General features: G+C 42.4%; 1 protein-coding gene across 1 annotated transcript in view; it reads left to right on the plus strand.

Moving 5' to 3' along the window:
* The window catches only part of Tsc1 (tuberous sclerosis 1 protein hamartin), a 106,894-nt gene that overhangs the window by 50,226 nt on the left and 40,283 nt on the right, over nt 1-16,385 (plus strand). Inside the window, exons 14-15 of the mRNA XM_050195503.2 lie at nt 12,985-13,157; nt 14,467-14,597. Of these exons, the coding sequence (XP_050051460.1) occupies nt 12,985-13,157; nt 14,467-14,597 (304 nt within the window). The remainder of the gene's footprint in view (nt 1-12,984; nt 13,158-14,466; nt 14,598-16,385) is intronic.

The following is a 16,385-nucleotide window of genomic DNA, read 5'->3' on the forward strand; positions in this document are numbered from 1 at the left end:
AAATGCAATCGGTCTGCTGGTTATTGTTCATGTTAAGGTGCAGGTCAGTCGTGAATTCGAGTAACTGTGTCTCACATGATAATCCTTTCTTGAAACCATGTTGATGGCGAAAGAAGGAATTATTGGACTCTAGGTGATTATAAATATGAGAAGCAGTCATATGTTCGAGCATCTTGCAGCAAATGCAGGTCAATGAAATTGGACGGTAATTTTCCGGGGAGTTTTTATTCCCAGTTTTAAATATGGGTATGATTTTGGCCATTTTCCAGTCATTGGGCAGCTGCCCCAATGACAAAGACTGCTTTAATATATGGTACAGAATGTTACTGGATATAGAAATTGTATTTTTTAATATCTTGGAACTAATATTATCAATACCAGATGAAGTAGATAACTTCAAAGACATGCAATTCCCTCCACCGAGATTTCAATATTTTCCATGAATTGCCAGTCATAATCAGCAACATCAGGTACATTGGTATGATCCTCGCGGCTGAAAATCGATGAAAAATACGTATTAAACGCAGAGGGGCATTCATTGTCAGAGAGGGGAGTATTTGTATCGCTATGTAAGGCTATCCGGTTAGAACCACGGTCACGTGATATAACTCGCCAAAACTTTTTCGGATTCGAATGTAAGAGAGAAGGTAAATCTGTGGAGAAATATTTATTTTTAGCTGCAGCTAAGGCAGAACAGTACGTTTTTAAGCAAAGCCTGTACCTTTCCCACGAAGGAGCATTATTGACGCGTTTAGCGGTATTGTACAGACGTTTCTTTTTATTCCTGAGCTTACGTAGGGCATTATTAAACCAAGGATTTGTTTTGTCATTTGTTATCGAGATCAACGGGATATATTTGTTAATTAGAGCAGACATCTTATTCTTGAAACATACCCAGTTATCTTCCACCGAGCGATTATAAAAAGAAGGAAGTAGCGTGCGGTTGAAAAATACTTCAATTTCATCGTTTATTTTAGAGTAGTTTGCTTTGTTATAATCACATATTATTTTCTTTGAGATCCCTGAAAAGGGTAGTGGAACACTGATTGTTACCTGAAGTAGATCGTGATCGCTAAAGCCGTTTAGATGAATTACGGATTCAATCGTTTCGGGAGTGTTGGTGAGTATAAGGTCTAGAATGTTAGTACCACGGGTAGGTTTGTTAACGACCTGGAATCGGTTAAGATCTAAAGTTAAGTTAAGAAAATCCACTGATTTTCGACAAGATGATGATATATTACGCCAATTTATGAGCGGAAAGTTAAAATCACCGAATAAGTAAACAGAATGCGCTGGACAGAGCTGGAGGGCCGTGGTTATGCTATTGCGTAGTTCTGTAACGAAAGAAGTGCTGTAGTCAGGTGGACGGTAACAGGCACCTACCAGTAGTTTGGTCGTATTTATTATTACTTCAACCCACACAATTTCAAGAGATGAGTTCAAGTCGATAATAAGTGAAGATAATGATTTTTTAGCACCGAGAAGAATGGCACCGCCTCTCTTGCTAGTTCGATCTTTGCGGTAAATATTATAAGAATGGTTATCAGGAAGAATTTCGTCATCTGTAATGTCAGGATTTAGCCAAGTTTCGGTAAGAACAAGAATATTAGATTCGTTATCTTCAAGCAGAGAGCAAACTAATTCGCGCTTGGGCATGATGCTTCGTATGTTTGCGTAAGATAGTGTCAACAAAGACCCAGTGATAGGTAGCTTTGACTGTGGAAGAGCCCGTGGGCAAGTGCTTATGTCTAGCTATCTTTGTGACATGACAACGGTATCAGTGATTTTGTTGTACGTGTAAGTCTGGTTATAAGCAGCCGATCTACTGACAGCTTAAAAGGCACATTTTGAGGTTTCGCAAAGTCAAGCAGCTTCCTTCTAGCTTGTCGTGTAGCTGGCGAGAAATCTTCACCGATTGAATATTCTAAGCCTTTTAATTTGTGTGCAGATGACAAGATGCGTTGCTTGTCTTTAAAAAAAGTTAGTTTAACTTTATAGGTCTGTTCTTTCCTTCTTGGTATTTCCCAAGCCTATGTACGCGTTCAAATTGTGAACTGATTGTTGCAATTCGCAGTTTTTCAGAGCACAGTTTTAAGACTTTCTTTTCAGGGGTAGCCCTGTCTTCTTTAGGGTCATCTTCTATACCGAAAAAGAGCAAATTACTTCGTCTGAGCCTGTTTTCTGCGTCCTCGCATATTGAAGTTATTGTTTGCAGCTGATTTGAGCCATCACGTAAAGTCTTACTTCCTTTTTCCTTCACGCTTGAGTCTGCAGCGCTTTCTGAGGAAGTGGCTAACTCAAGCGCCGCAACCCTGGCTGTTAGAATGGCGAGTTCATTATCAGTGGCAGCTTGTTTGTCCTTTGCGCTTTTTAATTCCGCCAAGAGCACCTCTTGTGCGGCCTCTAGTTTCTGTATCGCCTCAAGAGCCGAAGCAAACGCATCTGCCTCAGCTTTTGACATTGGACCTGGGTTCGACTCAACGTCGCCAGCAAGCAAGAGGAGCAACTCAAACATTGCAGAGTAGAGCGAACACAGGAGTAAATTAGAACCCTTTAAGACATCAATCCACTCAACTGGGCACGACACCGCGATCAAACAGCAGTTGTTACTCCTAATGCATGAAGCACACCGTACGTAACTAACCTGCAATAGCAGTAGTTGAGTACGCTGCATACTCGATGTGGTGCCGTGCCCGAAGTGGACGCTTGCTGGCTGGCTTTTAAGTCCTCTTCCGGTGGTGTCCGTCATAGTCCCCAATCGCCGTTGCCAGATGTGCGCGAAGGTCTTGTCTGGATTGGGCGCTGCGATTACCAAGGCAAGCCGAGGTGGTGTCGCGTCATCAGGTGTCGCGTCTGCCCGAGCCGGGGAGTGCTGAGCAAACGACCCAAGTGACGGTCACCTGCAATAGCAGTACCTGAGTACGCTGCATGCTCGATGCGGTGCCGTGCCCCTTTGAAGTAATCTTTGATGGGTGCAAAAGCTGAGCAGGTCAAGATGGCTGGTGGCTTTATGTACGCTGTCTTCGCACGGACCTAGTGTTCGAGGTTGCATAATCTCAAGTTTCCGAGCTGCATTGAAGGGAGAAGCAGCATAAAGCGTTCACTCGCCGCTGATGCCGCTCTTCATCACACCAGCATTGTGACAGCTAGTGTATGTATTCTTCGAGTGAGATCTTGTCGTGTTTGCTTGCATACGCATGACTCCATGCTTGTTAATTGTTAGTTTATGTAGTAAATGAATGCCTACTGCAATTTATACAGCTGATACAACTATGAACCTTACTTCATGTAGTTGTCTAATATTTTGATATTGCTATCAATCAGTGCTTCATCTTTCGGGCGAAACTGCAACTTTTTTTCACATACAGTCTGGGTGCCCCAAACTTGCCCCCAAAACTTTGCACCAACGAACATAGTGGCACCCATCAAAGCAGCAGCTCTCGCCTAGCACCACATCCGACTTGATTTCTAAGTGGTGCATAACGTTCGTAGGCAACAAATAATGATGTAGCCAATCACTTATCTCACAAAAATTTTAATACAGTCGACTCTCGTTACAAAAGACCCCAATAATCCGAAAAAAAGCGTCTGTTTTATCTGACGTCCGTAATATCCGAAACGGCTCACTTCCGAGACTTTTGTCACGATGTGTAACAACCTTATTGCAAAGAGAAATGACAAACTTCCAGAATAAAAATAAAGAAGTTGCAGTTTCGTCGATAAGGCGAAGCATCGATTGCGATAGAAAGTTAAGCAAGATAAGCGCAGCAGCAGCAGCGAGTGAATTGACCTTCGTGCTGTCTCTCACTTCAACGCGAACTAAACGTCGAAAGGACACCGCATACGAAGCTACCGGCAATGGACGCACTTTGTCCACATCGCAGATCGCTATGAAGATGAGGCCTGCGCAGGTTCGCGCTTCGTTCACATCGCAGATCGCTTTCAAGATACGGTACCCGCGCCGTAAGCAGCAGCCACAGAAGTAGAAACCCTCTCCCCCCCTTACCTTGCGTGTGCGATGTTGAGCCGTGATCGTCGGCTGACCCTTGCAAGTCGGTTGCCAGCCCGGGTCGACATAGCAGAAGTACATTTTATACGACTGATTTCGAGAAAAAAATTGCCGCTAATTTCGTCCGCTGTTGTCGATAGCCCGTTGTAGCGCCGTCCGTTAAAAACGTGCTTCGTTGCGTTAATAAAATAGGTAGAACAAACCGAGACTGAAATATCGTCCATTATATCCGAAAGTCTGTTGTACACGGGTCCTTTGTAACGAGCGTAGACTGTAATTGAGTGATAAATAATTGCTATTTTGAAGATTATTTGTCAATGCAAGAACTCATAGGCCTAAAGCAGAAAGATTTTGGCTGATGTGACTGCTCTTTTTGAGATCAGTTGTCAGTTCGAGAGCTCATACCCCTAAAGCAGAACGATTGCAGCTGGAGTTCCCTTCTGTGGATTGCTTTGATTTGTGACAGCAAATAAGTTAGTCACTCAGAACTAAGTGCAATAAATTGTTCACTGCTTATGTGCAGTTAAACCTCGATAAACGAAGTAGGTAAAATTGGCAGCTTGCTTCATTATATCGAAATTTCATTGTATTGAAATTCGACCTTTTATGCAAATAAGTGCAGTCACCAATCAGTTTTTCTTACGAGGGGCCGCAGAATCTTCTGAATTATTGGGCAATCGAAAAAAGCTCATTTGAATGAGAAAACAATTTATTTTGATTAATTTGGGAGTCGGCGACGAATGATATGGTTTCATGCCGCGTCGACAATATCTTTATATCAGTGGTAAGAATTAAGCGATCGAAGCCAGCCACGCTTTCATGTGCACTCCGCCCCCACAGCTGATAGCGTCACCCACATTGGGACGACGCTATCATGAAAAGCGCAGGCAGCGGGGAGCAAATGTGTCGTCTGCATCTCACTCCTTCGAGTCACCAAAACTCAAGATTACGCAACCTCCAATACTAAACTCGCGGGAAGACAGCTAACATGATGCCACACCCACTCTTTGCATGCGCGGCAGGTTATCTCTAAGGCAATGTGCATGGCTGCATATGTGCTCAGCTGCGCTTACAGCCATGCACAGCCGCGGCCGAGACGCGCACCAGAAATCACGAAGCGCCAACATAACCCTCCACCCCCCACTCCCGCCCCTCGCGCGTGCTTGATCGGTTTACCGCGAGTGAGCTCTCCTCCCCTCTTTCCCTTTGCTCACACGGGAAGGTGGCACTCATGAAGCAGCCATCTTTCTTGTCTCACCCTCGCGCACTTTCACTTGCACCTAAAGCACAAAGTGTGCGAGCCGTGATAGGATCTTATCACACTTAGACTTTACGGAACATGAAGCGGCTTTACTGTGGTGGTCGCTCTTGTCGCGCAGTGTGCGATTTCAGAGGTGCATTTGCAAGCAGACGTTCGTAATTCAATCATTTGATCATCGGCATCCGCAGAAGTTTCCATTTATTGTCTTGGCATTCCTTTGTGGTGGAAACGAAATTTTGTTACATTGAAATCACATACGAATACATTTTCTTATATTGAGGTTCTAAATACATGGCATTCTATGGACAAGAGGTTATGAAAAGTTAAATACTTCATTATAACGAGAATTTTGCTATATTGAGGTTTAACTGTATTACTAACACTCAGAATTCTTAATTTGACATACGTTGAAAGCAGTTCCATTATCATATTTTGTTATTTATTGTAGGTAGCCACCGTGGCACTGCAAGTGTAAGACACAAACCATGTGTGCAGAACACAACTTAAAACTCCTGCCTACTGCAATTGTGCGACACCTGTGCCAATTTTGATACAAATGCAAATTCCTGCACCAAACTTCGCCAAACACAGGGAATTGACTGAAATTGCACCATGCTGCGCCAGAACGGCTTCGGCATGTGTGCTCTGGCAGTGGCCGCGAACAGTGATTGGATTCATTATCTGAAAAAGAGTGCAGTCATGCACATTCCGCACACCGCGCGACGGTGCCTCTCACACAGTTTCTCGTAATTTTCATGCTTATGACAATCGATTTTTCCGCACTTTTGGCAAGCGGCCAGCATGCGTGCTGCCACTCTCGGCTGTTGCTGCGGTGGGAACGCCCAGGGCGGCTGTATTTAAACTGTACTAGAATATGGTTGAGGGGGGCCAAGTGGCGCAGTGATGCCTTGCTGAGGCACAAAACAACGAAAAGTAGGCCGAGGGCATTGCGTGCAAACTAGATATTAGGGAGGTGCGCTGCACCGGGTTAAATGTGCAGGCGTCTCGGTCCCCAGGGCTGGTATAACGTAAATCTATTCCAATCGGTTTTTATGCCCATGTGAGCAAGGCCTGAGCCATTCTCACCTATCGCGAAGGGCTAATTGTGGATTTGGAATAAAAAGTCAGTTTCACCCGAAAGGCAAAGCGTCGATTGCGATAGCAAATTAGTAGACAGCTATACGAAGTAAAGACGGTAGTTTTATCGGCCGTATAAACTTGTAAACATTCACTTACTAACTATATTAACAAGTATGGTGGGACGTGCGCGCAAGCAAACATGAACACATCTCACTCGATGACTGCGGAAACTCGCTGTTAAAACGCAGGAGTGCGGAAGTACGGCAGCAGCAGCGAGCAAATTGACCTTCATGCTGCCTGGCTCCAACGTGAACTAAGCGGCGAAAACACAGTGCACATGAAGCTGTCAGCACTCGCATTCTGTCCCTATCGCAGATCACTTTCAAGATAGGCAGCCGCATACACAGCAGCCGCCGGAGTAGAACCCCTCCCTCCCCTCCCCCAGTGCCTTGTGCGTGCGAGATTGAGCCGCCATTGTCGGCTCACCCTCGCACGCTCTCACTCGCACATACAGCATATGGCACATGGCGACAATGTTATCGCCCCTGGACTTTATAGGGAACATCATGGAGACGACAACAGAAATGTGCCTGGAATGTCCATATAATCATTATTGCAATAAAAACAGATTACAATAGTCTTGTGTCATACTTGCCCAGTGTTGATTGCGGCTCTCTGGGTCTGCGGTGACATATGCTGATCCAGAAATTATGTTACCGCGTCTGTTAAACTGCATGATTTGAGCGCATTTTCCGTTATCATCATGAGTTTTGGCACAGGAATATAGAGTTTGATCGTAGTGCCACCAATGTTTTCGGCTTTACAGGAAAACATGCGCCGTGCCGCTGCTCGACCAACTTTATATATTATAGTACACTATAGCTACAAAGCATGCTTCTACTACGCGCTTTGTGTTGATTTATTCTGTGTTTAGTCATGGTTTCGAAGTGCACTGCCATATTCCATTATTCCACCAAAATCCTGATTAGCCTGCTCCAAAATTAAATTTAGACTGTTCCAAAACTGCTAAAAAATGCAATTTTGTCTGCTAAAACTGCTACAAAATGCAATTTTACTAATTTAATTGTGTCTTAGGTTTCAAATGGAAACATATTTTTAAAAGTGAAGCACAGTCTCTTCAGAATCAGAATTTATTATTATTAGAAGTTGGGTCATATTACAAGTATTTAGTATATAGAAGGAGGTCCCATAGTCAGACTGTATCAGGACCTCCTGTACAAAAGCAATTATAGTTGACATCTCAAAGCAACAGTAGCATATAATAAGGAAGTATACAAGCAACAAGAAAAGAATGGTTACAGAGCAAATACAGAATTGATTACAAATGACGTGGTTTAGCATATCTCATGGTAGCAGGAAAAATTGTACGGGAACAAAATATCAACAGTTTATTTACAACAACAATAGGAAAAAAATGAAAAAAGTGAACAAAGACTGACTACAGTAATCCTTGTCGTTAATCTGGCAATAAAAAATGCATTTTTAGTTCTCTCTTAAATTGTGATAAAGATCTTGTGTTTTTCATTATGAGAGGAAGAGTGTTCCATATGGATATGGAAGTGAATTCTGCAGTCTGTTTACCATAGTTTGTGCGGATTCTTGGTAGGAGAAAATTGTTATTCAACACAAATCTGGTGGTACTATGAATCATCAGGTTAGATGGTGAAAATGGGATCGATGGTAGCTCATTATTTACAAATCTGTAGAAAAAGATACCTAGGTCGTATTTAGCGAGTCTAGAAATGATGAGGATGTTATTCTCGTGTATTAGGGAAGTGGCATTAGAAAAGCGTGGACTGTAAGTAAATATTCTTGTGGCTCGGTTCTGAACTGTCTGGAGATATGCAATATGAGTATTATATGTGTTTCCCCAACATATTATGCCATAAGTAATGTGAGAGTGGACAAAAGATTGGTAAAGTGAGAGTAACGTGGTACGTGTGAGGTAAGGGCGCATTTTAATTAAGATGCGTATACCATAAGCTATCGTCTTTTTTTATGTGAGCAATATGATTGTAATATTTCAAATTACAATCAAGTAGAATACCAAGGAAAGATTAACATGAACTTGGAGGAAGGCAGTAAGGACCAAAAGTGATAGGTGGAATGGATGGTATGTTTTGCTGATGTGAAGAGAATACAACAAATTTAGTCCTAGTTGCATTAATAGATAACATGTTAACATTACACCGCCTTAAGATATTTTCTAAGTCAGGATTTAACTTATTAACGAGAGATGAGATATCTTTATGAAAGGAGAATATAGTGGTGTCATCTGCATACAGAATGCATTCTGTGGAAGAAAGACAGTTAGGTAAATCATTAATATAAACCAAGAACAGAAGGGGCCCCAGGATAGATCCCTGGGGCACACCAATGTTATTAATTTGCTGCCGAGAATAAGCATTGGAGATAGAAACAACTTGAACTCTGTTATATAAGTAGCTTTTTAGTAGTGAGAGAGCAAGCCCACAAATGCCAATTGCTTCGAGCTTAGAGAAAAGGATATTATGATTTATGCTATCAAATGCTTGCGTTAGATCGATGAAAACTGAGGCGGCGAGAAATCCTTCGTCGATTAATTTTTTTGGTTGGTCAGTAAGATGAATGAGTGCCAGCTCAGTGTAATATCCACAGCGAAAACCAAACTGGCATGAAGAGAGGATATTAAATTTAGAAAGCTATTTCGTTAGCCGTATTTCAATTAGTTTTTCAATAACTTTCCCAAAGAATGGTAGAATGCAAATAGGTCTGTAGTTATTTAATAATGAGCTATCGCCCTTCTTAAAAACTGGGATGATTTTGCCACGCTTAAGTTCAGAAGGAAATAAACCAGTCTTGAATAATAAATTAACAATAAATGAAAGTATATCTGAAATTAAGTGCACAATTAATTTAATGTTAGCAGGCTGGACCTCATCAATTCCAGCGCTTGTCACTTTTAGATTATTTATAACAGCAGTTATTTCTTCTGGCGTTGTAGGAAATGAAAATAATTAATGAGGTAGACGGTTCATGTTGATGATCTGTGCAGGAGTAGGTGGACCTCAGTTATTTCAGCAGGGGAATCGAGCTCTACTCCATCCTTTAAAATTCTAGATACCTGGTTTAGTCGTGTGTGTCTATTTAAAAAGGAGTTGACAACCTCCCATTTCTTTTTAGTGTTATTAGCTGCCTGTAAAATTGTTTGCTTGAAATACAATCGTTTAGCTGCTTTTATTTTACAGTTAAAAAGAGTGTTACACAAGCTTTTATATTGGGCACGTAGGTTCATGTTAAATGGTTGGGTTTTAGTTTTCCTATATAAGTTATCCCGTTTGCGCATTACTGCTAATAACTACTGTGAGAGCCATGGATTGTGAGAAAATGACACATTTTTTTGCATTTCTTTTTGGAGGTGAAGTATGATGTAATTAGTGAAAAAATTTGGCAAAGGCTTTCTGTGGGTCATTTAGTGATTTAATTTCAGACCAATTTGTATTAGCAACAGCAGTTATGAAGCCGACTTTGTCCAGAACATCTTTAGTATGTGAAGGTGGGCAAGGTCGTACGTTAGAATTGAAGCGTAAGAGCAGGGATAATGGTCAGTGATGTCGATGTGCAAAACTTTTGCCTCTGGTGAATTAAGCAGGTTAGAAAGAGCATGATCAATAAGTGTACCTGTGCCGTTAGAAACTTCGCCTGTGGGGATGTCAATTAAACAATCATATCCGTAGCTATGGAACAAACTAGTATAGTGAATACATGTGGGTGATGTTTCATCGAGTAAATTAATATTTATATCACCCATTATAACGACATTTTTATTTTCTAGTGATATAGTGTAAGATATGATAAAGATTGGTACAGAAATCATTTACTAACGATGAAGGAGAATGGTAAATGCAGCCAAATATTAAAGTCTTGTTGTCCTGAGCAAGAAATCAGTGTTCAATCCAAACAGGTTCGCATTTAGTAATGGTTAAGGATAGGTCGTGTCTTTTTCAGTAAGCAATATTAGGAGAAACATATATGGCCGCACCACCGTGACAGCTCGTTAATCTATTGCAGTATTCTGATTTACAGTTAGGGAAGCAATACAAATTTTTGTCATCGTCAGATAACCAAGTTTCAGTAATGGCAATTAGTGAAAACGAACTAGTTAGCGATACGAGGAAATTGTCGATTGCGTCGAAGTGCTTACGAAGATTCCTTGCGTTAAAATGAATGATGGAATGAAATCCACTTAAAAAGAATTCACTTGATGGGGTATCAGTAGAGAAGCCATAATTGTAATGTCAATTGGTTATACAATGAGCTCTAGTCTATTTTGGTTAGGTCAGATTCGTCTCGAGTACGGAGAACTTTGCTGTTAGTAGTCTTCCTAGCCTTGATTTGGCAGTTGTCCGTCCAAAGGAACATCCAGTTCCTTTCTTTCTTCAAAGTTAGGTCTTTGGAAAAGAGAGCCTTGTTAGAGGGGGTCAGATGCTCGTTAACAAAGACGGGAGCATTAAATGGGCCAGAAAATCCAATGCCACTAAGAGAGAGTTTGGCTTTACGCGCTTTGCTCACAAAATCAGCTTTCTTAGTTCTGGAACAGAAATGAGCAATGATATTTTTCTTGTCGTTAGCTCTGGTTAATACGTGATGAACAATGTTCAGATCGCTAGGTGATACGGGACAGCCAATTTTGTCTCCTACTGTTTTCATTATTGCGATACAGTCCTCTCCTTGGGAGCAGGGAATGCCCTTGATCTCGACATTGCCAAGGCGAGAGTACTGCTCAAGCTCCTCCATTTTACGAGTCAATGACTGGTTCTGGGATTTCAATTGCTTGTTCTCAACAATCAGGTTAGCATTTTGGCTACGTAGTTCTTCTACAAGTGCGTTGAGGTGCTCGGCACTTGTAATCAAGGAATCAACTTCTTTTTTTATCTCGACAACATCAAACCCAGACTCCTTCATTCTTCGCAAGATCTTACCGAAGACAAGTTCATGCATGCTTTTAGCCATGTTGTTAATCTTAATTTCCAGCTCCTCAATTTTTTTTTCGATAGTTCTGCATTCGTCGGCATGGTACGAGTATTAAACAGAGACTCGGATAGAAAAAAAAAAGGACAAACAAACGGTTGATGGCAGCAGCAGCAGTGGCAGAAAAAAATGGAATAGAAGGAAAACTTAGGAATACCTGTGCAAACAGAGGATTCAGGGTTAGATGTGGATCGTGCAATGCCGCTGCTGCCAGTGAAGAGCAGGCGTCGATATCGGCTTCTTTATAGGGCGCGCCACGATAGCAGCAATCTCCAGTGGTGATTTTGCCGATGCCAGCAGCAGACCACGAAGTGGCTACGCAGTCGCATATTCACCCATGTGGATGATTCAGTGCCGTCCAGGGAAGCAAGGCGGCGGGATGGCACCACGAAGACGGTCACCGAAGAAACAGCAGCCAACAAGGACAGCTGCGCAAACAGAGGATTCAGGGTTAGATGTGGATCATGCAGTGCCGCTGCTGCCAGTCTCGCCAAATTCTTCTCCCCAAATTGGTGCCCATTTCTAACCGCTTGACATGCTATGAGAGCACTACACATGTGCACATTGATACTAAGTGGAAGCTTCCGCTCATTAAAAACAGAAATTACATGTTTGATGGTTTTGAACCCGGTTCTCCCAGCACAGAAGGCCGATGCTCTAACCATTAAGCCACGGATGAGAGAGAGAGAGAGAGATTGAACCAAGGCAGAGAGGTCAACCTGAGCCAGCATGCTTTAGCCTGCTGCTCTACACGGAGAGGGGAATGGGGACATATAGGTGTGATGAGGGATGATGATGACAAAGAAAGAGGGATGCACAACAGTGCATCCTTGAGTGCCACGGATGCATGCCTACTAAAAAGGTAGACTAAAACACCCTTACGAATTTCCCTTGTACAAGCCAGTGCTTTGAGCCGCTTGTCATGTTAGCTGCATTGCACGTTAACAATTTACTCTTAAGAAGTTAGCACGTGCATGTTTTAGCTGACAATGAAAATTAAAGTTAGAGGACACGTTTGTCGCCGAAATTCGCTGCACATCGTTCATAGTATTGTGGTGCTGTGGCGCGTTACCACAAGCTCGAGCACATTGCGTCTTGTAATTCAACACATTTTAAGACTGAATAAAACTTCTCCTTGCTCTGCAAGGTCCACTATGGTGGCTGAGGGACGCGTTCAGGACTGAAATCTGCAGCGTATCTCTTGTTGTAATGTGCCATTTTGCCTTGCTGGCTCGGAGGCAAAATGCAAGAGCACCCCTGTACCATGTATTGGGTGCACGTTAAAGAACCCCAGTTGACAAAATTAATCTGGAGTCCCCCACTGCAGCGTGCCTCATAATCATTTCGTGGTTTTGGCATGTAAAACCCCAGAATAAATTTTTTTTTCCTTTCTGGTCCACAAAAGCATCATGTAACATTTGCCACAGTGTGCGATATCTTCTTCTTTTTTGCATGAATGCAAAAACAGTGTACTCAGATCACAGGGTGCTTTAGTATAGGCAGACATTGTAATCGGTTAGACAGCAAAAACTGTTAACCCCAAAACTATGGCTGGTAAAAACATTGAGGAGGAAAACAGGCTTTTTTTTTTTCTCTCTTCCAGGAATAAGAGAAGATAAATCGGAAGAAGTGGAGTGTTTGAAAGGACAAGTGTGCCTGCTGTATGTAGTGCTACTCTATGAGCGGCACCGCAGAGACATTCACATGGAGCGGAACCGTCGTCTTTTAGCCAAGGCCAAGAAGATTCTGGCTCTTGAAGAGCAAACTGCTGCTTATGTGAGCACTTGTTTTCTGCACTACAGCCTTTACTGTGTGTTTGCCATCCAGGTTTCCTGTGCTACTTGCTCACTACATGAGTGCATAGTAGTTACAAATACTGAGCAAAGCGAGAACAAGGTGAAAGCAGCAGCCAACGTTTTGGCAAGTGGACTTGTCTTTTTAAAGGCCATATTGTCACATGGCATTGGAACAGGGCAACAACAAAACAATTTACTGAACACTATAGTATTAGCCCTCCTTACTTGGACTTTGTAAAATCCAGTGTGTTTTAAATAGGTAAACGCTAAATAAAAAGGAACTTTATTGAATGAACTTATGCTGTAAAGAAAAGGACTAACTTGGCAGCTACTGATGCGGCCCTTAGCAGATCACTTATTTACTCATGACAGAAATTTCCCAATGACCCGTGTACAACATGGCAAATGTTCATGAAGGAGCTGGAGCTTCAAGTTGAAGGTCCACTCTGAGAGGGTGATAATAGTATAGCTTCAAAAACACACTGGTCTCATTAAAGTGTGCAGCTAATGCAAGAACTCGTGATTTGAAAGATAAAATGATCAGACAGTGCATCAGTCGTGATAACAAAACAGAATACTAGAGCAAACCCATAACGCTGCAATATACCAGGTGCTTCAGCGACAGCAGTGTCTTGATTATGAAAATATGGTAAATGATTTAAAGGAAAATGGTAGTTTTTATTTCTGGTCAAGATTCATAGTAGTAGTGGCATACCAGAACTTGTGTTATAGATCGGTCGGTAAGGATCATATCATGCATCTCCCACAGCCAAGCTGGGTGGCCTACCCACTGGGCCACAGCTAATGAAATGTGATTGATGCCACTCATTGGGAACACTAATGGACACCCTTCCAGATTTTTTAGGAACTAGAAAAGTGGTTGTTAATGTGTCTCGCCCATCCTGACACTGCTTCATGGGTGCCCTTGGTGACCTTTGTTAGATGCCAGCATTAAGAAGTCACCATAAGCACATTACCGAAAGAAGAAAAGCAAACAAAGGAGCAATCAGCACTGCCTCAGCTGAGGGGAAAGGGGTAATTCTTTGGAAAAATTTTCTGTGGCAATATATTCCTTGAAAAGCACTGCACCCAGCCCAGCATGTTGCTCAGTTTTAAGAGAAGGTGTGTCATGGTCCCTGTAATATTGATACTTCCCCAGCCATGTCTGTGAACTTTAAAGCTGTATGAATATGACTTCAGTGCTTGCGTCATGATTTTAGCACTCTTAGCTACCGTGACACCAGACACCTGCTTGTTCCCCCCCCCCCCCCCCTTTTTTTTTTCTGCAGAAGGACCAATTGTTCTTGCTAGAGTTGGAGATTAAGCAGTACGAAGAGAGGCTGCAGAAGTCATCCCAAGAGGCCAAGAAAGAGAAGGCAGAACTGGAAGGAGCCATCAAAATGCTGGAGAGCAAAATTGCGTAAGCATCGCTGTTCTTTTTCTGGCGAATACCGCACAGTCAATACCGTTGAAGCACACTGAAGCTATGCAGCGTGATCTGCTTGATCGCAGTCTGGCGGAATATGGGGACAATGATGATGATCAGTGTTGCCACTTTTCTTTTTTACTTTTTTTTTAATGTGTTCGCATTAGGAGTGTCAAAATGGAAATAGTGCATGTGTGTAAAGTGTGGGAAGCTGTCACATGGCAGAGGTGTATGTATATATATATGTATAATGCAACTGACGGTGGTCTGCTCCGGACCACCGTCAGTTGCACTTCGCCCCTCGAAAAGGCAGGATGTATGTCAAGTGAGCTCCTGAACAACACTTTACAATGCAGTTAACATGGTTTAAATCATGAATCCGGGATCTTAAAGAGGTGCGACGTAATGCCTAACTAATTTCTCTCACATTTACTGCTAGATCGCCACAACTTTTTGACGTGTGTTGCTAAACGGAGACGTGAAAGTCACTAAATTTCTTCCAAGATTTCTCAAAGTAGCTAAAATTGTAGCTAAAGCTCTTGAGTGAACTTAAATGATGTAGCCATTTTCAAACCCTGTTACATAAGCTAATGAGGCATAAATTATTATCTACTGAAATGTTTCATGTTTGGCTAGTGTCTATGTAGGTGAGGAATAAATATTAAATTTTCTGGTAGTGTGTATAAGGCTTTTAATTTGCTAATATGTCTACGTAACAATGGATGAGGCAAGCTGAAATATGGCATTTACCTCCAGATTGTGAGGTTACAAAGCTAGGAAGATTTTGAAAAACAGGTAAAGTGATCTTCTCATGCAAATTTTGCAGCTCTCAGCGCTCATGCGAGAGTAAAATTATTCTACATTTGCTTTGTCATACATTGCTAACATAATGATGACAAGTGCGTGATCTTTACCTAGGCCCACGGCTGATTTGGAGCGCTTGTATGTTATACCTGATGCCAGACGCGCTCTCCAGACCAGCCGTGGTAGGTAAAGTACTACGCTTTCACCCCTTGATTCACCTGAAAACTTTGTGAAGTATTGATTTCTCTGAAAGCCATGAGAGACGAAAGCGTTCTTGTGTTGAGATCCGCATGAACAAGCCCAGCTGCTCCGATATGTATGCCTTTCTAAATTTGATCTGTTGATTATGCACCTGCTGTATTCTAAATCGGCATTCTAAATCTCACCATACACTTTATTGAAATTAGTTTTGATAGATTAATTTGCTGCTACAGTTACATTCACCACTCGAATGTTTTAATGAAGCTGCAGAGCTTGCAGCTTTAAGATTGATTCAAATAAGTTTCATAAAGATGTCACAGTTTTGCCCAAAAGGCGAAGCATTTATTGTGATAGCAAATTATTAGACAGCTATATGAAGCAAGGTTAGTAGTTTTTCAGGTGCATAAACTGCTGTAAATTGTTGGAACTGTTGGAACGCTGGCGTGACGAAGAGAGGCAGCAGCGGCGAGCGAATTCCCCTTCGTGCTGCCTCTCGCTTCAGCATGAACTAGGTGCATACGGACACAGTGCACATGAATCCATCAGCTATCTTGGGTCACTCAGCTTTCACACCCATTGCAGATTGCCCCCATGATAGGGCGCAGGCAGTGCGCTCATCTGCCGCAGCCGGAGTAGAAGAGGAGATGTGCACTAACCTGCCACCTCTCCCCACTTGCGTGCGTGAGAAGGCACCACTGCATCAAGCCTTCTCGGCTCACCCTCGTACTTACAGCACATGGCGCATGGCCGTGATGTTATCACACTTAGACTTTATAC

This window comes from Dermacentor andersoni, chromosome 1 (assembly GCF_023375885.2).
Source record: "Dermacentor andersoni chromosome 1, qqDerAnde1_hic_scaffold, whole genome shotgun sequence".
Lineage (NCBI taxonomy): Eukaryota > Metazoa > Arthropoda > Arachnida > Ixodida > Ixodidae > Dermacentor > Dermacentor andersoni.